We start from the raw sequence: 23,101 nt of genomic DNA, 5'->3' as shown, positions 1-23,101 counted from the left end.
GATATTACTGCCTTATGTATAGATGTGACTGCATGACCAATGTGATTCCACAACATGCACATGCAGAAAAATGAGAAATTATATCCCATCTATATATATATATATATCAAAGTGCATAAATGCAGTCCACTGTCATGTATAACTAACTAAAACAAATTAAAAATTAAAGAAAAACAAACACATCTTTAAAAAGACATAAAATAGTGTTCACCAATGCTTTAACCAACATCATCTCACTTACCTCCTGTGGTACACACACATCTTTGGGAAATGCTATCCTAACTAATAACTTTCTAATGTTGGGAACAACAATTCATGAAGTAGATTGGGTGTCTGCAGTGTTGGTGTTATAGTCATGGCTCCGTGTACAGCTGCCCAGCCCAGGCAGGCACTGTTTCCTCTGGCAAAAGTTCAGGGACAGAGAATATATGTGTGGAAACTCAGGAGAGGGGCTGGGGTTGTGGCTCAGTGGTATAGAGTGCTTCGCCTAGCATATGTGAGGTCCTGGGTTGGATTCTCAGCACCATGTATAAATAAATAAAATAAAGGCCCATTTACAACTAAAGAATATATATATTAAAAAAAAAAAGAATTCAGGAGGGGCTTCCTTATAACCCAGATCCTTTTTTTTTTTTTAGTTGTAAGATGGACACAATGTCTTTGTTTATTGATTTTTATGTGGTGCTGAGGCTTGAGCCCAGTGCCTCACGCGTGCTAGGCAAGTGCTCTGCCACTAAGCCACAAACCCCAACTCTCAGATCCTCTTTATTTTCTTCTTTTATTTCAAATGTAGAGTCAAACCTGTTCAGTTTCTCTTATTTTTTTAAATTTACTTTTTAAAAAAATTTATTTCTCAGGTGTTATTGCCACATAGTTCTAAATCCTTTAGACAAACACATAAATACTTAGAATTCAGTCTTTTCCTTTGCTCACAGAAGTGACAAACACATTGATTTAGCACTAGAGAAGTCTGAAAGTGCTACAACTTACTCTGCTCATTTCCAAGAGGTTGCTCCAGCATTGCTAGGATAACACTGTTATCCAAGACAAAGTACCGGAAACTATGCTTGTTGATAGTTGGCAGCCTGGAGTATTTGATCAGAGTGGTCTCATTCACCAGACTACAAGGAGAGGCAGGACCACTGGGTGAAGGAAATGCACCAAGCAACTGCATAATACTATGGAGAATGAAATAGAGAACAGTTAATTCCCAAAGCAAACTTGTAAAGTTTACTTCACACATCCATGTGTCCTTCTGCTCCTCTGAATTGTAAGTGGCCATGGCCTTCCTCTTTACAGGTCAGATTTGCTCCCTGTGGTGAATATCATGGTGTGCTGTCCAGATTGTGCCCTCTAAGATTGAAAAGCCCATTCCACCAGTTGCAGGGAGATGTGGCCACAGCTCTCAGCTGAGTCGCTTTCTAGGACTTGCCCTTGGCCAGTAAGAAATACTCCTTCATGAGCTCCATTCCAACGAATAGTTGACGCAGGGTTAGAGTCCATGCCCCCTCATCTCAGCTTGAGAGAACACTGAAGGGCCAAGTGAGTTTCAAAGTGCTTTGCTGCAATTGCATCCTAGTTCAGTTCCTCCTTTGCCTAGTCCTGCTTTCTCCATTCCCCCGTAGGGATTTATACAAAGAGTACTTTCCAATAAAATCTCTTGAAAACTGATTTCTCTCAGAATTTGCTACCCCAGGAACATACTAACCACACTTCCAAATCATGAAACTCCCAAAGATTTTTAATTCTATCTGTATTCTCCAGGCTTCAGGACTATTCTAGCTAAGTATTATAGGCCTAGAAAAGGGCCTAAAGATCAGCCAAACCCCCTCACTTTTCTGATAACAAAACTCAGGCTCAGAAGAGATAGATGACTGTTAAGAGGCCAGAAACCAAGAGCTGCTGCTTTCTCCCTGTGTGGGCAGGAGTAGATACATACTCATGTTACAGATAGGAAACTTGAGGCACTAATAGTTACATCTCACAGAACTAATGTAATTACTAAATCAAAAACTATATGGAAAAATTTTCTATGAGCTGGAATTCAACTGATCAAGTCTTAATATTCAGAAACATTTATAGAGATTTCTTACAAGTACTCAATGAAAAAATAACAATAACTGAACATAGCTCTTACTCTGTGGAAAGTAATGTTCTAGGCACTGTATATACATTGTTTCATGTAGTATCTTAACAACCCTGAGATAGGTATCATTGTTTTTCCCATTTATAATAAGAAATTGAAGCTCAGGGAAAAGTATCTTGTAATTAAAATATAAAGGTTCTATCCTGTGGTTCTAATGTCATCTGACCTTTTATCACTCCAACCTCAGCTGAGTGGCCTCTCCTCTCATTCTAAGGCTAGAACCCAAAGATCCCTGATAATGGAAGACAATGTGGTACAACAGACGTTTTCCTTCCATTCTCTCACCTCCTAGAAGGACTATCTTTTTTTTTTTTTTCTTATTGTTTTAGTTGTAGATGGACACAATGCCTTTATTTATTTATATGTGGTGCTGGGGATTGAACCCAGTGCCTTACATGTGAAAGGCAAGCGTTCTACCACTGAGCCACAACCCCTACCCCCAAGAAGGACTATCTTAAGAATTCCAAGGACCAAGAGAATTGATCAGTTCAGGCCTCTAATAATTTGGGGAAAATAGGTGAAGTATTAGGAAATCATTAATGAGAAAACATGGCTTTGGTTCTAAAACTGGACAAAGATGGATTACACAAAGCATACAGGCCAACTGAGCTTGTGTTCCATGTAAGAACCTAAGATATTATCAAATAGGTCCTAAAAAAGGAATAGGTCACTGAGATGCAACCATACCAGTCTACCCACATTTTCTCTTTTGACAGTAACTTGACTGGAAAAGTGAGCAATTATCCCTTCAATCACAGTATTTGACAGTGTGTCATGATAAACTTGTAGCTATGATTTAAAAATCCATGTGAACCTTAAGGAAATTATCTGCTGATATGCTTTGTGAGTCTGTCTCTTCAATATTTTATCAATGATTTTGATTAGAACACACAGGACAAACTCATTAAATTACTGAAGACAGAAATCTGGCCTCTACCCAGACTGGGGCAACAACAGTAGTATGTATCAAATATACCCAGGTATAATGATGACAATATAGAATTCCATGCTATGTGATAGGGTCAGACAGAGAGAGCACTGAGGTACAGAAAGCAGTCTTCCTTCAGAAGAATAACCCAAAGGTCACAGGGAGGTAGCTAGATTTGATGTAAGCATTGAATAGTGGAGGAGGTGGCCAAGAGAAGAGAGAGAGCCTGAAGCTCAGGAGAGGAGCATAAGCATGTAAGAGCATGCCCAGTTCACAAGTAACACGACCATGGCAGGGGTGTGTTGGGGAGCAGTAATGAGAAAGATTAGTCTTCTTGAAATTCAGACAACATGGCAGAAAAGATACCTACTTCAGATTTTCAATCACTCAAGCTACAGAATAAAAACTGTGCTTACAGATGAGGAGTTTAGCAAGATAAACAGAAAGGATTATGATACTGAAAACAAGAAAACCAGGCAAGAAGAAAAGAGGGCCTGGAGTAGGATGCTATCTGAGATTAGAGGGGGCAGAGAGAATATTTTACAAAAGTCAAGTCTGTTGGATTCAACTGCTGGCCTCAAGTGAGGAATGACAGATAAATCAGAGAAAAAGTCAAAGTTCTGTGTTTATATAACCAGAAACAGTGATGATACTGACAAAGCAGCAACCATGACAGAACAGAGAGATTTGGCTGTGGGCATTTTCCATGATAACAGAATACTTCTGTATCTTCTTCAAGACTGGCAATCAGAGAGCCCACTGGTGGAGCTTCCAGCAGAGACAGGAGAGAAGAAGAAAAAGAGATGAGCTATCTAAATAACTGCTGTCTAGATTGGGGAGAAGCACCCAGTGCTCCACTTACCCTGAGCACGTATCCAGTTCTCACTGCTAATCATGCTCTCAAAGGAAAATCCCACCTAGGCTAGGATGCAGCAAACTTATTAGTATCATGAAGAACTTCCAATGAGAAATGCCCTTCCCATTTCTCTCCATATCCTTTTCCTCTGCAAGGCACATGCCTAATTCTGTGACACTTTAAGGTTACCCAAGGCTCTTCTCTGAACTCCTATTATTATCTACATAAGCTTTAGCTGCACTCACATTTTTATGATCTTCTAGCTATTAGCAAAACCTCCACAGAGGAAGTCACTGGAAGTCCAGCATTATACAAAAAGAGCAAGACTTAGCTAAAGCAAGCATCCTGTTTAAAATTTACTGAATGACCTAAGCTCAGGAGGAACAAAAACAAATCCAACTTCACTATACATACTCCAAGTAAGACCACAAACACCCAAAGGCTGCTGGTATCTTGTTTTATTTATTTATTTATTTATATTTTTATTTTAAGTACTGAGAACTTAACTCAGAGATGCTTCACCACTGAGCTATATCCCCAGTTCTAGTTAAAGACAGCATCTTGCTAAGTTGATGGGTGTCTCACTAAATGTCGAGGCTGACCTCAAATTTGCAATCCTTCTGCCTCAGCTCTCTGAGTCAATGGGATTACAGGCATGTACTATGGTGTCTGCCTAGCCTGCTGGGATTTGGGGAGGGGTTGATTTACATACAAATCTTCAAACAGTCTTACTTGCCACTTTACTAAGACCCAAACAAGCCACCCCACACTGGCTAGACATTCCTCCTTCCTACTTTTACATTTTTCTAGATCTTCACTTCATACTTGTCCTTTTCTAAGCCCCTTCTATTCATCACTCCTGTGACTCCATGTAATTTTCCCCCACTTAATGGTCTGCACCACCAGCCTTTTTCTTTATTCCTTTACTACCAAAATGCTGACACAGCCATCCTGGCACCTTCTTAACTGCCCCATAATCTGGTGACAACTCAGAGTCAGTTTCCATGTCATTTTCCCTAGGGATGTTGCTTTGGTTTCCCATTATCAGGAAGTACTCATTTCTTCTTCTTTCCAACACCCCAGTGCTTTCTTTGTACCTCTTCTCTTGGAACACTAAGTACCCACCTAATATTACAGCAATTTGTGTTCATAATTTATCCTCCCTACTGTCCAGTAGTAACTGAATCTGATTTATCTTTGCAATCCACTGTCAGTTCTTTATAGGAAGTTAATAAATCCTGGCTGAATGAACCTATGACATAATATAAATGATAGAGCAGAGATCATGACCATGGAACTGGGGAGCAGGAGATCTGATGCTGTAACCATAGACAGACACCTCTCCTCTCTGGACTCAACTATCAAACTGAGGGGGTGGAATGAATCTCTCCAAGGTCCATTCTAGCTCCAACATGACCTGACACGAATTAACATCAACCATTATAGAAAAACAAGAGCCCAAACTCTTCACCCCAAGTTCCTGGTTTCTTTTGATCTAAAACACAGGTTTAAAAAAAAAATATATATATATATATATATATATATATATATATATATATATATATATTTATATATCCCTTTCCATTTTATTTTTGGAGAAAGTATCCTAGAGGAGCTGAACAACTGTGGAAGAGATGAAACAGGCAGGGATCACTGCTAACCCTATCTAATTCCCAGGCTCAGTCCTTGGCAGTCACTTTCATACCATGTCAGGGTGGCTTCAGCAGCATCCTTTACCCTCATAGATGCAGGGTTTGGCTCCTTATCTCCTTTGTATTTGACCTCTTGCTCACTGTTCTTGGACTTACTTCCTGAGATACCCAGTTCCACAATCTCCAGTACTTCCTTAAGACAGTCCTAGGAGCAGGAAAGGCAGAACAATTTTTATAATATACCTTTCTTATGAGAAAACAAGGAGTACATGAAAATGCTAACAGTGGGCTGGGGATGTGGCTCAAGCGGTAGCACGCTCGCCTGCCATGCGTGTGGCCCGGGTTCGATCCTCAGCACCACATACAAAGATGTTGTGTCCGCCGAAAGCTAAAAAATAAATACTAAAAAAAAAAAAAAAAAAAAAAATTAAAAAAAAAAAGAAAATGCTAACAGTGGTTGTATTTTGATGGTGGAGCCTCAGGTTCTAATTTTCTTTAATAGGTAAAAATTAATATCATAGTAACATAATAAATCTTATACCTCTCCTCCAAATTTCTCTTTGAAAAACTAAATTTGCAGGTTTAGAGAGTAGATACTAATTAAAATTAAATCCAATTCAATTGTATCAGTCATAATTTCTTAAAAATTATCATGGATCATAAGCCATGAAAGAGAACAGTAACTCAAAACTTTGGATAGCTTAAGATATATTAGATTATCTAATATATCAAAGGGAAATTAATGAGTGATCAACTTTTTTGGGGGGGGGCGGTGAGGGCAGTAATGGGAACTGAACCTCAGGGCATTCTATCATAGAGCTACATTTACAGGGCTGGTCTTGAACTTGTGATCCTCGTACTTCAGCCTCCTGAGTCACTTGGATTATAGGTGTGCACTAGCACACCAAGCTGTTCACATATGAACATGGGAAAGTTATGTACGATTCATTCTACTGTTTTTCCTATTCCCATCCCTACCTTTCCCCTTCATTCCCCTTTGACTAATCCAATGAATTATGACTAAGATTTTATTGTGGGGGGGAGGGTACTAGGAATTGAATCCAGGGGCATTTTACCACTGAGTTATATCTCCAGTCCTTTTTATTTTTAATTTTGGGACAGGGTCTCGTTAAATTGCTAAGGCTGATCTCAAACTTGCGATCTTCCTGCCTTGGCCTCTCAAGTCAAAAAGATTATAGGTGTGCAGAAAAGTGACTTAGATTTTATCAACAATAAAATTTTACAATTATATAAAGATCTCTATAAATACTAACTGTGATAGCTCTTTTTTTACTTTCACTGAATTCTTATAATGCCTGCTTTCCTATAAGGACTAATGGCAGGGAAACCACACTAGTTATCTGTGTCTACTGAAAAGTGAAAAAAAATGTCTGTGAAGTAAAATTTTTAGATAAAAGCAATCTTTACAGATAAGTTGTGCTGTGCTCTAGCATTCCAGGCTAGCAAATCAATTGCCCTTCCTGTTTTGGTAATAGGTGCTCAAAGTGTTTACTAGCTATTTCCAGGATACCAACCTTTCAGTAAGAACAATATTGATAGGTCAGATAAATCAGGCAAGTCTCCTTTTTAAAAGAACTTCTCTATGGGTTACTTTGCAACCAACGAGAAGTATGACAACAGTTTATATGTTGTGCTCAAAATAAGAAGAGTTCTATTAAAATCTAACAAGTATATTGAAAGTGTGATATTGTAGTTAAATTTATATATTCTCTTATACAAGGCATTTGCCCGACATACATTTCTGTTTCTGCTTAATGTTTTAAAATCGAATAAACTCACCTTTTCATCAAGCATATCAGGGTGCTCTGTCAGCCAGACACACAGACACTGAAAAGCTGCCACTATCATGGAGTGCAGATCCCGGGAGTGAAGAGGAGCTGGCCGACTGCACTGGTACACAATGTAGCTGCACACAGAACTGATGGCTCGCTTCCGGTCTCCTGAGTCAACCATCACCTTCACCTGAGCATGTTCATTTGGGGAACAAAAGCCATTAGCAAGGAACCACTGTGCCAATTTCAAAGCATCTTTGTTGAGACTGAGCCTATCTGAGAATGTGATATGCCGCAGAAGGCCTTGTTTTATAAATATTATTTAGACAGAGAAACAACATGGAATATTTCAGATGTACTAATCACACTCTATAAAAATAGAGGCAGTTTTCAAAGCCTAAATAGTATTTCACTTTAGCATGGGTTTTCATGCCTAAATTCAATTCATTTGTGTCCATCTACTCCTCATCACCAGTGACTGAAAGAATAGCTGGCAAGGGAACATGCACATCTTCAAGCCCCATAATGTAACCTCACAGAAATGCTCTGTGCTCTGCACCAGTTTGGTATAGTTGTTCAGAGGTATGTTTATTTTATTTTTTTTAATTTTTAATATTTATTTTTTAGTTTTCGGCGGACACAACATCTTTGTATGTGGTGCTGAGGATCGAACCCGGGCCGCACGCATGCCAGGCGAGCGCGCTACCGCTTGAGCCACATCCCCAGCCCCAGAGGTATGTTTAAACTGCACCTATTTAAAGTGTACAATCTGATCAATTCTGACATAAGGACAAATCTGTGAACTATACCCATAATCAAGATAGTCAAACATATACATCACCCCAAAATCTCCTCATGCACCTTTGTAATCTTCCTCCCATTCCTCTTTGCCCCCTTCCCTAACCCACCACTGTTCTGCTGTCACTATAGATTAGCTTGCACTTTCTGGAGTTTATAGAAATAAAATCATTCATTATGTGCATTGCAGCTTTTCCCTTCTACTAGGCAGTTATTTTCAAATTTATCTACATTTTTGTATGTATCTATTTTTTATTCCTTTTTATTGTTGAATAGTATTCCACTTCATGAATATCCTAGCTACCTGTTAACAGACATTTGTTTCCAAGTTCTGGACATTACAAATAAAACTGCTGTGAACTCCTGTGCAAATCTTTGAATGGATATATGCTCCTATAGTGGGAGGGAATGACTCAAACATAGATAGATATGTTAATCTTTTTAAGAAACTGCCAAGCTGTTTTCCAAAATTATTATCCAGTTAACATTCCCATCAATAGTTCTTTCATATTCCTCACCAATATTTGGTATGGGCTATACTGTTTGCCATACAAATAGGTCTGTAATGGTAACTTACTGTGGTTTTATTTGTATTTCCCTAATAATACTAAACATCTTCTCATAGGCTTATTTGCATATCTTCTTTAGTACAATGTCTATTCTAATTTAACTGAGTTGCTTGTTTTATTATTGACTGAGTTTTCTTGGTGTTGTCTTGTCTTTTTAAAAGGTTTTATTAAGGTCTTTTTGAAGTAATATCCAAACTCCAGATCCAGCTGCCAAGGAGACCCTCTTCTGCGGTGGCTGGGGCATAGCAGATGGCTCTAGCTTCCTAACCTCCCATCCAAAGATGAGGTGGTCGAGTGCATCTCATCTTTCAGGTCCACGATGTTTAGTGGTCAATCAGACAGGGGCTTCTTACTGACAATCTACTGCTTGGTCCCAGCACAGCATGACCTTCACTTTAATGCCGAGCACACCCTATCTGAACAGCACCCAGTAAGCGTAAGTACCAACATAGCTGCTGGTATGGTTTGGATATTAGGAGTCCTCCAAAAGCTTATGTGTAACACAATACACAGATGCTCAGTGGTGAGATAATTGGGTTATAAGAATTTAACATAGTCTACCCAATCCATTTCCTGGATTAAAAATTTGAATTAATTAATAGGTGGTAACTGTAGGCAGATAGAGGAGGTAGGTCACTGGGAGTGTGTTCTTGGGAATTATACTATCCCTGACAACTTGCATTCTGTGTGTGTGTGTGTCTGTGTCTGTGTGTGCGTGCGCGCATACTTCCTGGTTGTCATATATGAGCAGTTTTCTTCCACTATATCCTTCTGCCATGAGGTTCTGCTGTACTTCAGTTCCAGACTATGGAGTTGACTGACCATGGACTGAACCTCTAAAACCATGAGCCAAAATAAACTTTTCTTCCTCTAAGTTGTTCTTGTCAGATCTTGGTCACAGCTACAAAAAGCTGACTAACATAGCAGTTAATAAGGGCCCCTAAATGGACGATCCACAAAGTTCATGGATTCAGTTCATCCTTAAAAGTTGCCCTGACATGAGTTGGGCACAGTGGAGCTCACCTCTAATCCCAGCAACTCAGGAGGCTGAAGCAGGAGAATTGTAAGTTCAGAGCCAGCCTTAGTAACTTCATTAGGTCCTAAGTAATTTAGCAAGATCCTGTCTCAAAATAAAAAGGGCTGAGGATGTAGCTCAGTGGCTAAATGCCCTTGGGTTCAATCTCTTGTACCAAAGAAACAACTAAAAAAAAAAAAAAGGAGCAAGCTGCCCTAAACTATGACCTTGTTGCCCTTGACTCATTCTTCACAAGGACCTGCAGTAGGTCTACATGGTGAACCCTTCTACAACTTTGTAACACAGACTCTAGCAGGCTACCCTTACAGCAAAAAGTTTTACTTGCCCTCAGGGAAGCCAAATCTCTTCTGAATTACATTTGTCAATTTGCAAGAACGGTTTCCTTCTCATAAGAACGGTTTGCATCCTAGAAGCTAAGATAATAATTGCTGTACTGGTTGATCACTTGGACCTCACTGCAGAATAGCCATCTTCAGTAAACTTCTAGTGAGAAACTCATTCAACTCAGCTGTGAAGATACACCATCATATGACAATTTCCTCTTCTTGGAAATTTGCACCATCACATTGTTGTCACAAACCGTCAAAAGGAAAGGCTATTATTGAGTTTTGAGAGTTCTTTATGTAATCTGGATATAAATCCATCATTAAACATGAGCTTTGTAAAGATTTTCTTCCACTCTATGACCTGTTATCTGAAGTATTTTAGAAGAACAGTAGTTTTCAAATTTTGATGAAGCCTAATTTATCAGTTTTTTTTCCTTCAATAGTGTAATATATAAGAAATGTTTGTATAACCCAAGGAACTTCTATGTTTTCTTCTAGAAATTTCAGACTTTAGGCTTTACACGTAGGTTTAAAATTCATTTTGAGTTAACCTTTGCACAAAGTATAAGTTATAAAACAAGGATTTTTTTTTTTTTTTTTTTTTTTTTTTTTTGCAGATGAGCCAATGACTTAGGTTACTAAGGCAGGAGGATTGCAAATTCAAGACTAGCCTGAAGAACTTAGAGAGACCCTGTCTCAAAATTAAAAAAGGTTGGGAGTGAAGCTCAATGGTAGAGCTGTCCCGTGTTCAATCCCCAGCATCTCACACATACACACATATACATACACAAACAAGGGTGTTTTTTTTTTTAGATGAATAATTATTCCAGTACCAATGGTTTAAAAGACTATTACTATTCTTTTCCTTTGAATTACCTTTACACCTTGGTTATGAAAATTAGATGACCACTTAGTGTGAGTGTACTTTTGAATTCTCTATTGATTGGTTCAACCTATTCCAACACCAAAATGTTTGGATTACTAGCTTTACTGTACTTTAAATCATGAAATTGGTACTGTTAGCCCTTTATAATTTGGTAGATAGATTTGGAGCAGTGCTCCATCTAAGGCTAATTATTTCTTACTACTGAAAGTACACCAAAGGTCACAAGAAACAGTATCTGCTCTCAGATAGTTCAGTTCTGCATGTCTCATGAATGGTTGTTCTTACTTTTTGTATCAACAACTGCTCCTCATAAAACTGTTATGTAAACTCTAAGTGGTGGTGAGAACATATTAGGTTTTCTTGTAAATTGCCTATTTTCTCTCATGGTTTATAAATCACACCCTCTGATCACCTGTTCCACATCTGTAAAACGAAGACTTTAATGACAAAAGCTGCATATCGGCTTTTGCTCTCAAAGTACTTTATATAGTTCCTCTCATTTAATTCTCACAACACCAGATCTTAGATGCAAGATAATCTTGCCCATTTCATTTAGATACTCGTAAGGATATGAATAAATTGGAACCGCTGTACTCTGCCAGTGGGGATGTAATTTAGGAGGTGTGGAAAACAATATGGCAGTTGGCCAAAAAGTTAAAACACAGAATTACCATATGCCCAGCAGTTTTACTCTTCAGTGTATACTCCAAAGAAATGAAAATTGTTATTCAAGCAAATACATGTAGACACATGTTCACAGCAGTACTACTGACGTTAGTTTAAAGACACAAATAGCCCAAATATCCATCAACTGATGAATGGATAAACAAACTGTGGTATATACACTTAGCACAGTATTATTTGACCATAGAAGAAATGAATTTCTGGTAGACACTACAAGAGGAATGAGACTCAAAAAATTATGTTAAGTGAAAAGGCCAACATGAAAGGTCGTATATTATAAACTTTCATTTATATGAAATGTTTACAAAAGGTAGATACATAGAGATAAAAATGCAGATTGGTGGTTGTCAGGATGGTCAGAAGGACAAGAAAGCAACCACTTGCAAGGTAAAGAGTTTTCTTTTGGAGCAATGAAAACAATTTGGAACTACAGGTATTGGTTGCACAACACTCTAAATGTACTATCAGCTGCTGAACTGTTCCCTTTAAAATGGTCAATTTTATGTTAGTGAATATCAATTCAAAAAAAAAAAAAAAAAAAAAACTTAGAGAAGTGGGATTGGTCACCCAGCGCTAAGATTCCACAAAACCAAATAACTGTGAAAGAAATTTGAACATGTAGTTGATTTTCACTTATCTCTAATAAATGGAAGACAGTAGTCACAGATGATCCCAACTGGCATACTTTTGGATAATCACTCTTTATAAAACCAAGCCATCCTATTATTATGAACAAATAAATAAATAGCAAATATTTAAATGCTTTCTATAATTTAACAGAAATACATTCTTTGAATATTGTTTTAAAGTACAGTTCATTTTGAAAATTTCACTTGGAGGTTCAGTGTTGCAAACTTTGGATATAAATTATGTTTGAGTATGTCCAACACTGCAATACCCACATCAGAGGGGTCAAAGATACAGAAAAAAAGAGCCAGGACCCAAGATTGCTGGGCTAAAATAAAAGGACTATCCTCCTCACCTTTGCCAGGCCAGAGAGGAGCTCTAGAGCTGCCAGTGATATGCTCATGTCTTGCCGCCACTGGGAATTGAGTCTTTGGGTGACGAGATGAATGCTGCGAATCAGGAGCCCAGCAGCTGAATCTGTATTAAGAGCTAGGATATAACCCCAATGCCACATCCCACAGGGAGGGAAAACAACTAAGCATTAGTAACGAGAAGCACAGCATTCCACCAGGCACAGACCACAGCAGTCACAGTGAGCACGATGGGCACCCACATAGCGCTATGTTCCCCACCCCGCTGGCCTGAGCTCCACGCCTGACAGACAGTGCACAGGGCACACAAGCTGGGTCAGGGCAGTTTCTAGTCCCAGCCCACAAACTTTCACACAGACAATCATGGGACCTGACAGTGTCAGTATCATCTTATAAAATGTTAAGTCTTAAAATTTCTAAATTAACAACACATAGAGTATTACATTTTCAAAAATAATAATGAAAAGGCCATCAAGTATTTTCTTGGAATTTTACAGGAAACATTCAACTTTTATAGCCCCCTCAGATGCTGGAAAATACTGTAAGGCATCTGTTAAAATTTCTTGCAGGGTTCAAACAATCAAAAATCACATGCAATGCCTTTTCAAACCCACTTTAACATTTAACTCTCTAAGACTACTTTAATACTTCTAAAAAAATTAAATAATCAAGCCACTACATTTGGCTTCCAATTTTATATTTAAAAGTAATTACTACTTAGCTAATAGTACCTTAGGAGAAATTAAAATTAGGACAAATTAAATTGAATTTACAAAGGAAGCTTTAGGGACATTATACCTGTCGATCCTATCAGAAAGAGGGCAGTGACAACAGAAAAAGGAATGATCATTAAAGAGAGACATTCATGCGACACTAACACAAATCCGGATTTCTTAGTAAAAATATTTTATGACATTACAAGCAGAGATCACTAACACCAGTTCAAAATGCTGAAACAAACAATAATCACTTCAAACATTTATATTAGAACACATGCAGTAAAGCAAAAATATCTTTTAAGTTATTTTTAGAAAGCATGAAAAATAAACAAAATTTCAACGTAGAGTATACCTAGATCTACATACACAATGAATAAGGTAAAAATTTAAATAACTTTCTTATAAATATAATATTTGATTGTACTGAATATCCAAATAATGACTTTATGTATCTGACATGCTCAAGGATACTTATTGTAAACAAATCACAGAAACATGTCCCATGAACTCATGACTCTAGCTCATGAATTTTCCAGATGATTATAAAACTAAACTCACATCCAAGAAACTAAATATAATCCTAATCTTGTTGGATGAACACTCACAGATTCAATACACTGTTAGTATTTGTGTGTAGAACCATAAAGTTATATACCACAAATTCACTGAATCTATAAAGTAACTGCCAAGATAAAGGACATGGAAAAAATAGGATGCTCTGCTGGCAAATGTAGAATTTGGAAAGGCAAAAATGTTTCCTTACCCTTGCTTAAAATTTGTGACCAATGTACTTAAACTAGGGTACAGGATATAATAGGGTACGTAAGTTTTCCCACTACTGCATGCTCCATCACTTCCCTTACCACACTGCAGTAACAGATGGACTAGACATCTCTGCCATTAGCATGTGAGATCTCAGGCAGGGCCCATATCTTGACCCTGTATCACCAGCACATGGACAGAATCCCGATCACGCATTATAATCGTCTATGAAATCTAATGAACTACTCCGAATACAACCACTAAAAGCTGTATAAGTTATTTGTTTTTTAGACTAGTATCCTCTTTCTTATACTTATGTACATAACATTTTATATTTTAGTTGTTTGTTTTAAAAATCTGAATATTTAAATTTTGTTTTAGTTTTTCTTAAATAAATCTAAGAATTAAAGAAATTCTGTAAAATTCCGACTAAAAAACAAAATAGCTTACCATAATCCCTCAGGAGAGCTTGAGCAGGTCTCTCACTGTCAGGAGTTGTGGGCTCTGTGCTTCCACCACTTGCTGAACTAATACCACTATTAGTGCGACTATGACTCTTCAGGTTATTTTCTCCACCACCCTAGTCAAATGAACATCAGTCAAGTATTTGGGGATTCCATCAGAGTTTACAGGTATAAAAAGAGATTAATTATTAAAAACTCTATTGATAAAATGGAATGTGACAACAAACAGCACAAATGATGAGGGAATTAAAACTGCTGTGGCATTTCTGCACAGACACCATCTGCTAAAGAGTATGAAGGGTTTGACAGCTTGACAGCATTCAGTTTGACAGAAATGCTTTTTCGCTGCTGTTTACAAAGGGCCAGTCTTAGACCTTTTTCATCTTCACTAGACCTTGCTAGCTAATGACTTTAGGTCCTTAAAGATAACACTCTACATGCCTCCCAAGCAAAACTTCAAAATAGGAATACAATCTTAAAACAAACAAAACAACACTTGAGCAAAGAGCAGCAACTTTCAAATTATATTATAAACCAAAAATAATAGATTTCCTTCACTTTTTCCCATACAAATATAATTCATTATATCCAAATAAGTAAATTTTTTTCATATTTTACTACTGGGTCAGTAAATTATTATTAAACATCTACTGAGACATGAATGTAATTTCCCTGATAATAATTTGATCATCTGCCTATATCCACCCAGCTCACCCCAGTATACTCTATTAATTCCTCTACTCCCCAGCCTCTATTCCAGTATAAGGATCATACAATTTGAAGAGGGAAACAAGAGGTACTGAAAATCTCCGGGAAGTTTTTTTGATTTAAAACATTAGTACTCTGGGGGACCTGTAAACTTTGATCCGCAGGAACTATAAAGAGATTATAAACAGTTCTTACACAATTAAAATTTTTAAAAATGAAAAAAGTAAAAGACATAAATAAATAAATAAATAGTTCTTACATTTAGGTCAATTAGGGATAGCAAAAATTATGGAGTAGGAGGCCTTTCCTAGATTATTTAAGCTGCTTAATCACAATAGCAAAACAAGTAAGAGCTTTAAATAGGTACTTTCCAGGAATAAAAACTAGATTTAGCTGGAGTTTCTGTCATGCAGAATGACAGACCAAGAGGTAAGAAAACATAAAAATATATGATATTTTAAAATATGATCTTTCTAACTCAATGAGCTGCATTTACAAACAAAATACCTTTAAAATTACAAGGACAGATATTCTGGAAGGTAATTTAGAGAAAATCAGAAGTTAATCATCTCTGATAAGATTACATGTTGTAAAAAAATATATATTACATGTTGTGTATTTCTTACCATCTCCATTTGGCAACCAATGGCTTCTAAGAGTGCAGAATCTTGAACAATATTTAACATTGCCCCTGCAATAGAAAAAAGTATTTTATATAAAATAGGTGATAAGAACACTAAAATGGCTCATATGATTAAGAGCAGAGATAAGAACATGATTTTGGCTGCACTTCCTAAACTTCTTCAAAAATTACTAATAAATCTGTTGACTGGTCAGTAAAGATAAGAAGAAATCACCCAATTCTGATTTGCCCCCAAAGTTTTAAAATCCTTTTTTTTCTAAAATTAATTCAAAAATCAAAACTTTTCTTTGTATAAAGACATGCCTACTGTCAGATGTTTTATAACTGTCATGAAAGGGCAGGTGCTAGCATCTCAATTACCATCTTCAAGGGTAATACAAACTAAGAAAAATATGGAATTTTTTAAATCTTTTTTTTATTAGCTACACATGACATTACAATGAATATGGAATATTTTTAAAACCAGGTTGTGGTTTTTAAATATAGGTTTCTGTAGATGGGTAAGAAACTTAGAGTTTACTCTAAGTGTAATGGGCAGCCAGTGGCACGGAGACTGGCCTTATCTAGCTTATCCTTTAGAACAATGATTCCAGATTCAGTGGCGAAGATACATCTAGCAGGACATGAAAGGAAGCAGAGAGACCAGGCAGAAGGCTCTGATAATTAAATTATGTAATTAAAATATGATAAGCTCAGTTACAGTTTCTAGGAGTGAGATGGTAAGATTGATTGGGATGTATTTTGAAAATAGTATGGACAGAAGAAGACCTAGATGTGTAGTAATGAGGAAAAGTGAAAAATTAAAGACAGGCGAGTCTTAATTGAGTAATTAGGTATAACAGAGGAAGTCATTTACTAAAATGAGTAAGCAGACTGGTGAGGAACAGATTTAGGGCAAAGATGTGAGAGGTAGGCAAGATAGGCCCGAGTTGCCTATCTTTCAGATATATAGGTGCTGATGTTAAGGAGGCAGCTAGGAACATACTGAATTGAAAGGATATATTTAGGCTGAAGAATGTGTGCGTGTGTGCGTGTGTGTGTGTGTGTGTATGTGATAGTGATATATATATCATATATCATATATATATATATATGAGATATGAGATATTTGAAGCTATAGGATTAATGAGACCACCTAGAATAAGAGGGGCAAGGACAGAGCTTTAGGGTTTCCAACTTAGTTCACTGGTAGTAGAAAAAGAGCTAGCAAAGGACACAGAGAAGGAAGATAAAATTAAATATAAAGATAAAATTAAAACCAGGTTAGTATGATATGATAGGGGTTACAAGAAAAAAGTGTTACTAGAAGGAGACAGTGGTCAATCAAGCCAAGTGCTGGTAAGATTATGACAGCAACTTGATCATCAATTCTGGCAAGATGGAGATCTTTGCGAACTTTGATATAAATCGATTCAGAGGAATCGTCGGGACAAAAGCCTTACCATAGTGATCTAAACAAAAAACATGAGAGGCCAAGAAAATTGGGTACAGAAAACCAGTTTTGATTTCAAAGGTAGAAGAGAATGGGGGAACAGCTAGAAGAGGTAAGGCATCCAGGGAGATAATAACAGGGCATATTTGTATGCCACTATAAATAATCTAGTGAAAGGGGAGAAACTGATCAGATAGGAAAGAAGGTGAGAGTAGTAGCACTTGAGAGTAGCCTTGAGAAGGTGAGAGCAGCATTTAGGACACAAGTGAAGCGACATTCCAGCAAACTGAAGCTATGTCTGTCTATATCCCTACTACCTGCGCCTTTGCTCTCTTCACTATGGCTACACTGGCATCCTCACTTGGCTCAAACACAGGCTGCTTCCAGATTGTTTGCCACTGCTTTTCCCTCTGTTTGGCATCCTCTTCATCCCAGGTATCTGCATGACACTCTATCTCTAACTGAACAGCCCCCTCTGATCTGCCATGTGGCACTCACACACAACTGCCCTTCTCAATCTCCATTCGCTACTATGTTTTCCCTTCCCACGTAATACACGATCTTATTTATTTTTGCTCCTTGTCCTCACTAGAATGATTTTTGTTTATTTTGTTCCCTGCTGGATCCCAGAGTCAAGGATGGTGCACGGCACATAAAACATAACAGAACTCAAGTATTTGTAATGAAAAAACAAAGAATAAATTTTGGATATGTTGCAGGTAGTTGGTAGAAATAATGAATATGAGATAATTCTCTCTCTTATTTGAAACAGGGTCTCACTAAGTTAGAACTGGCCTTGAACTTACTACTTTCCTGCCTTAGCTTCCTATACATGCATACGCCACTACATCCAGCTTGAGCAAATTCTCATCCAATGCATTTTTGCTGAAATAAGCAGCAAGGTCATTAGCTAAGTGTAAGAAATAAGCAAAAGACTGGAGATGAGGTGAGACAAATAGAAAAGTGAATTTACTCAGGAAATGTGGTAAAACTATCAAAGTTAAGAGCTACCTGAGATTTATAGTCATAAATCTGAGAAGGCTAGTCAGAAAGCCCTATTCTGATTATTTTCCTCTAGGACTGTTCAACCACTAAGGTACTAATGTGAAATAAACAGGCAGTTAAGCAGAGTTGAAGTTTATAAATGTTAAGGGACATGGAATCTAAGCTGGGCAAGGAGGAAAGAGGTGAAGTGAGAGACAGTGGAAAAGAGAAGGGCCAATGGATTAAAGGCTGAAGCAGGAGGTGGCATGCCCTTTCCATAAAAGGCTAGGAAGTAAATATTTCAGACTGTGTACCATATAGTCTCTGTTACAATCATTCAATTTTCCTATTGTATCACAAAAGCAGCCACAGACAAAACAAGTACTACTGTGTTCCAATAAACTCTACTACAAAAATAGCAGCCCAAGCCTACATTTTGGGAGCAAATTTTTACCACATACACATCAGATAGAGCACTAATCTCTAGGATATATAAAGAACTCAAAAATCTTAACACCAAAAAAAAACAACAACAAAGAACCCAATCAATAAATGGGCCAGGGAACTGAACAGACAATTCTCAGAAGATGTTATACAATCAATCAACAAATATATGAAAAAAATGTTCAACTTCTCGAGCAATTAGAGAAATGCAAATCAAAACTATTCTAAGATTTCATCTCACTCTAGTCAGAATGGCAGCTATTAAGAATATAAACAACAATAAGTGTTGGCGAGGATGCAGGGGAAGAAGGCACACTCATACATTGCTGGTGGGACTGCAAATTGGTGTAGCCAATATGGAAAGCAGTATGGAGAATCCTTGGGAAACTGGGAATGGAACCACCATTTGACCCAGCTATCCCACTCCTCAGTCTATACCCAAAGAACTTAAAAACAGCATACTACAGTGACATAGCCACATCAATGTTTATAGCAGTCAATTCACAATAGCTAAACTGTGATGCCCTTAGATGCCCCTCAATAGATGAGTGGATAAAGAAAATGTGTTATATATACACAATGAAATATTACTCAGCATTAAAAGAGAATAAAATTATGGCATTTTCAGGTAAATGGATGGAGTTGAACAATATTATGCTAAGTGAAGTTAGCCAATCGCAAAAAAACAAATGCCGAATGTTTTCTCTGATATAAGGATACTGATTCATAATGGGGTTGGTGGGGGAGCATGGGAGGATTAGATGAACTCTATATAGGGCAAAGGGGTGGGAGGGGCGTGGGGGTAGAGAAGACAGTAGAATGACATGGACATCATTACCCTAAGTACATGTATGAAGACACGAATATTGTGACTCTACTTTGTGTACAACCAGAGATATGAAAAATTGTGCTCTATATGTAATGCATTCTGCTTTCATATATAACAAATTAGAATAAATTTTAAAAAAACAGCAGCCCAGATTTGGCCCATGAGCTGTAGTTTGCTAATCCCTGTGAGAGAAAATTGCCAGTGTTTGAGTAAAGTGCACAAAATGAAAGGATAGAGGGCAATAAGAAATGGAACATTTGAAATCAAGAAAGCAATGATTTAGTTTTCAATGATGTAAGATCTAGAATAGGATCATGGCAGACACGGTGGTGGCACAATCTGTAATCCTAGTGATTTGGGAAGCTGTTACCTCTCAGGAGGATCCCAAGCCTAAGCAACTTAGCATGACCCTGTCTCAAAATAAATTAAAAAGGCCTGAGGTTATAACACAATGGTAGAGCACCCCTGGCTTCAATTCCCAGTACTTAAAAAAAAAAAAAAAATCCAGAATATAATCATAGGAAAATGGTTGGAATTAGGGAAAGAGGAAAGATCAATGGTACTAAGGAGGACAAGGAACTAAGATGAATGTTGGTTTTATGTGACCATTGTTTATGTCTAGCTAGAGGAGAATGATGGTATCAGAATGGTCTAGGATAAGAATAAGTACTGGGCAGTCTATTCAGAGTGTTCCTAATGGCCCAAGGCAGAGTCCACTTCTAATGCCCAAAGGGTCACAGCTCAATCATAACAATAGCCATTTTTGCACTGGACTACACATTTTATACATTGTTTTATTTCTGACAATTCCCTGCATGATAAACACTGTATTTCCCACATCCTGGCTCAAATTTTTTTCTATCAGATAAAATTTATGTGCAACTGCAAAATACACAATTTAAGTGGCAGAATTCTCTTACTTTGTATTTTTCTCCTTTCCTTTTTTCCAACTGTCTAAAACTTTGTGAACAATAACAAAAAAGAGGGTACGTAAGAACCTCTGGTCATTCAACTCCTTTCCAAAATGACTGACTCTTTCCTATTTATTCTACCTTTTCAGTGCCTAATGTACTAGATTTTCTGAGTACTCTCTCCCTCCACTCCTGCCATCAACAAAATGAGTTGGCCACGTCATTTCCTGTCTTGGAATTAAAACCATATTTCTGCCTATGTAAGTCCTGACCTTCAAGACATAATCTGACCCCCATTTCCCTCTATTATATCTTCTCTGTCCTTTTGAGTTCCTCTCTCTCAATACCAGAGGCATGGTAAGAAATGGGTATAGTCATCAAATGGAGAAGTAAAAAGGATCTAAAATATGAATCCTCATGGCAGTGGCCATAATAATGTGAAGCCATCTAAGACAGATTTAGTACAATTCAGAGACAACAGGAAACAACAGGGAAAAGGGAAGATGCCCAACAAGAGCTACTCCACAATTTCTTCCCAGCAGGGTTCTGCTTGGCTTCCAACCCTGAATTTTTTCACATGTAAGTAATGGGAAGGAGGAAGAGAAAGAAGAAAAAAGAAGGAAGAAGAAGAAAGAGAGAAGGAGAGAAACAGGGAGAAAGAAAAATACAAAGCACAAATGACCAACCAAGATGACTGAAAGGATTTCCTTCCCTCATCTAAACTTTTTAAATATTTTTATATCAAAAAGCAAATAAACTCTGCCTCTGATTCAGAATAATAAGTAGAACTGCATTAGGCTTAGTTTCCTATCATTGACTTCTGCTTCCTAAATGTGCTTAGGATCAACTGTACCCGGGATTGCACTTTAAAAAAAAAACGTGAACACAAACCTAGTATCATTTGGGTGTTGTTGGGGTCCGTTTCCGTTTGCAAGGCACCTATTAGTATATTCACAAGTCTCAACTTCAGGGACAGAAAAGTTATCGGTTTATCATAAGAAGAGCTGTCATCATTACTAAACTTTCCTTCCAGGACCACCTATGGAAAAAACAAGCAATATTTAACATCAGCTGTTATATGTATTATGTCTTTCTAGAGAAGACAAAAAGATCATTGAGCAAGGCTTGCAATCTAATGCTAGCCACTGTGCTAAGTTTGTCAATAATTCCCTTGATAGATGTTGTCAGATTTTATTAACCTATAACCACTTGAAATGTAGGCCACAGCATGCTGGCAGTCCTACACAAGAAACATCAGAACAAAATACCTTCAGTAATTTACGTGAATTAACTTGAGGCATTTGTTTTGTTTTTTTAAAGCCCCTGTTCCACTTTTTAAATATAGTCTGACTTAAATCAGCACACAACACAATATAGAATATAAAAAACTCTAATAAAATGTTACCTCAGATTTGACTGTGCCAAAATGATGAGGGAGGGGCAACAAAGAAAGTAGGATGTTAATGGAGGATCTTCTTAGTTCTGTTGGATTTACATAGCTTTTGAATTTTGAGAGTTCTCTGCCAAAAAATAAAAAGCTATTAGCATTTTTTAACTAAAGTGCATTATTAGCAACTGCTAAATATATATTATGCCAGTTTTTCACAATCGTGTGTGTGAATGTGTACTTCTATGTTAAACAGTTATTAAACTAGAATTTAACTGATTGGCTGATTTCTTTATTTAAAATGTAAAGCCTGTTCTACAAAGATAGGACCTCTGGCTGGGTTTGCTCTGATCCTTCAAGACCAAGCCAAAAAGGATTTAACAGACCATGGATAAATCAGAATTGGAAGCATCTAGGAAGGAGATGGGTTTGATGCTCTATACTCATTTAACTGACCAGCATCTCCTTGGACTATGAAGATAACTGTACAGGATAAATTAAGAAACAGAAGGAAACACCAAACCAGACAACTAATATAGTAGTAGAGAATGACAGCTTACCTGTCAGGCAAAATGGTTTCAAGAGCTGAAATAAAGTAAGGAACCACAACATCAATCCCTTTCAAGTCACAGCAGAACAAAGGAGGGGAGTTTAGAATAACGCTGGCCAAGACAGGATGGCATATATAATCATTTATCTGCAAACCTTGAATTAAAAGCATGTAAAATCTAGGGAAGCAAGAAAGAAATTTTAAACAAACTGCTGATCAAAGGTTTTCATAATTATTAATATTTTTTACATAATCATCTGAAAGTCTTTTTCCACTCTTTACTATTTCTATCCTTTAAAAGGTATTAACTAGAACACAAACAATTCAAAATCACATATACTTAAGAGCCAAATAATCTTTCCCATAGAAGAAAAAAAGATTCATATCTATTATCCCTTCTTACAGTTATAAACCTTGTAACTCAAAGTCATAGGTGCTTGCAAATAAGGCAACAAAACAAAATAAAATAAATGACTAAAATATGTGTCAACAAACTAGTGGAATTACTAAATCAAATTCCATGGCAGTGAAATTCCAGCTTCTCATAGTTCTTGGGAAGTAAATATATGTTTGTATCATTCCCCTATCCTTCATTT

At 37.2% G+C, this 23,101-nt stretch overlaps 1 protein-coding gene across 5 annotated transcripts in view; it reads right to left on the bottom strand.

The window, feature by feature from the left end:
- The window catches only part of Ralgapb (Ral GTPase activating protein non-catalytic subunit beta), a 104,648-nt gene that overhangs the window by 35,859 nt on the left and 45,688 nt on the right, over nt 1-23,101 (bottom strand). For 3 of the 5 annotated variants that reach the window (XM_058575426.1, XM_046433127.2, XM_058575428.1), the window contains 9 exons: nt 22,516-22,683; nt 21,974-22,088; nt 21,460-21,607; nt 15,952-16,016; nt 14,604-14,733; nt 12,657-12,790; nt 7,383-7,565; nt 5,636-5,787; nt 991-1,178 (listed from right to left, as the gene is read on the bottom strand). In XM_058575426.1, coding sequence (XP_058431409.1) covers nt 991-1,178; nt 5,636-5,787; nt 7,383-7,565; nt 12,657-12,790; nt 14,604-14,733; nt 15,952-16,016; nt 21,460-21,607; nt 21,974-22,088; nt 22,516-22,683 — 1,283 coding nt within the window. The remainder of the gene's footprint in view (nt 1-990; nt 1,179-5,635; nt 5,788-7,382; nt 7,566-12,656; nt 12,791-14,603; nt 14,734-15,951; nt 16,017-21,459; nt 21,608-21,973; nt 22,089-22,515; nt 22,684-23,101) is intronic. The other 2 variants (XM_058575427.1, XM_046433128.2) reach the window with 1 other exon arrangement.

This window comes from Marmota monax, unplaced genomic scaffold, assembly GCF_021218885.2.
Source record: "Marmota monax isolate L192 unplaced genomic scaffold, Marmota_monax_Labrador192_F-V1.1 WCK01_AAM20220418_F8-fsc00014, whole genome shotgun sequence".
In the NCBI taxonomy this organism is placed as follows: domain Eukaryota; kingdom Metazoa; phylum Chordata; class Mammalia; order Rodentia; family Sciuridae; genus Marmota; species Marmota monax.
This window is presented reverse-complemented; position numbering and strand designations above follow the sequence as displayed.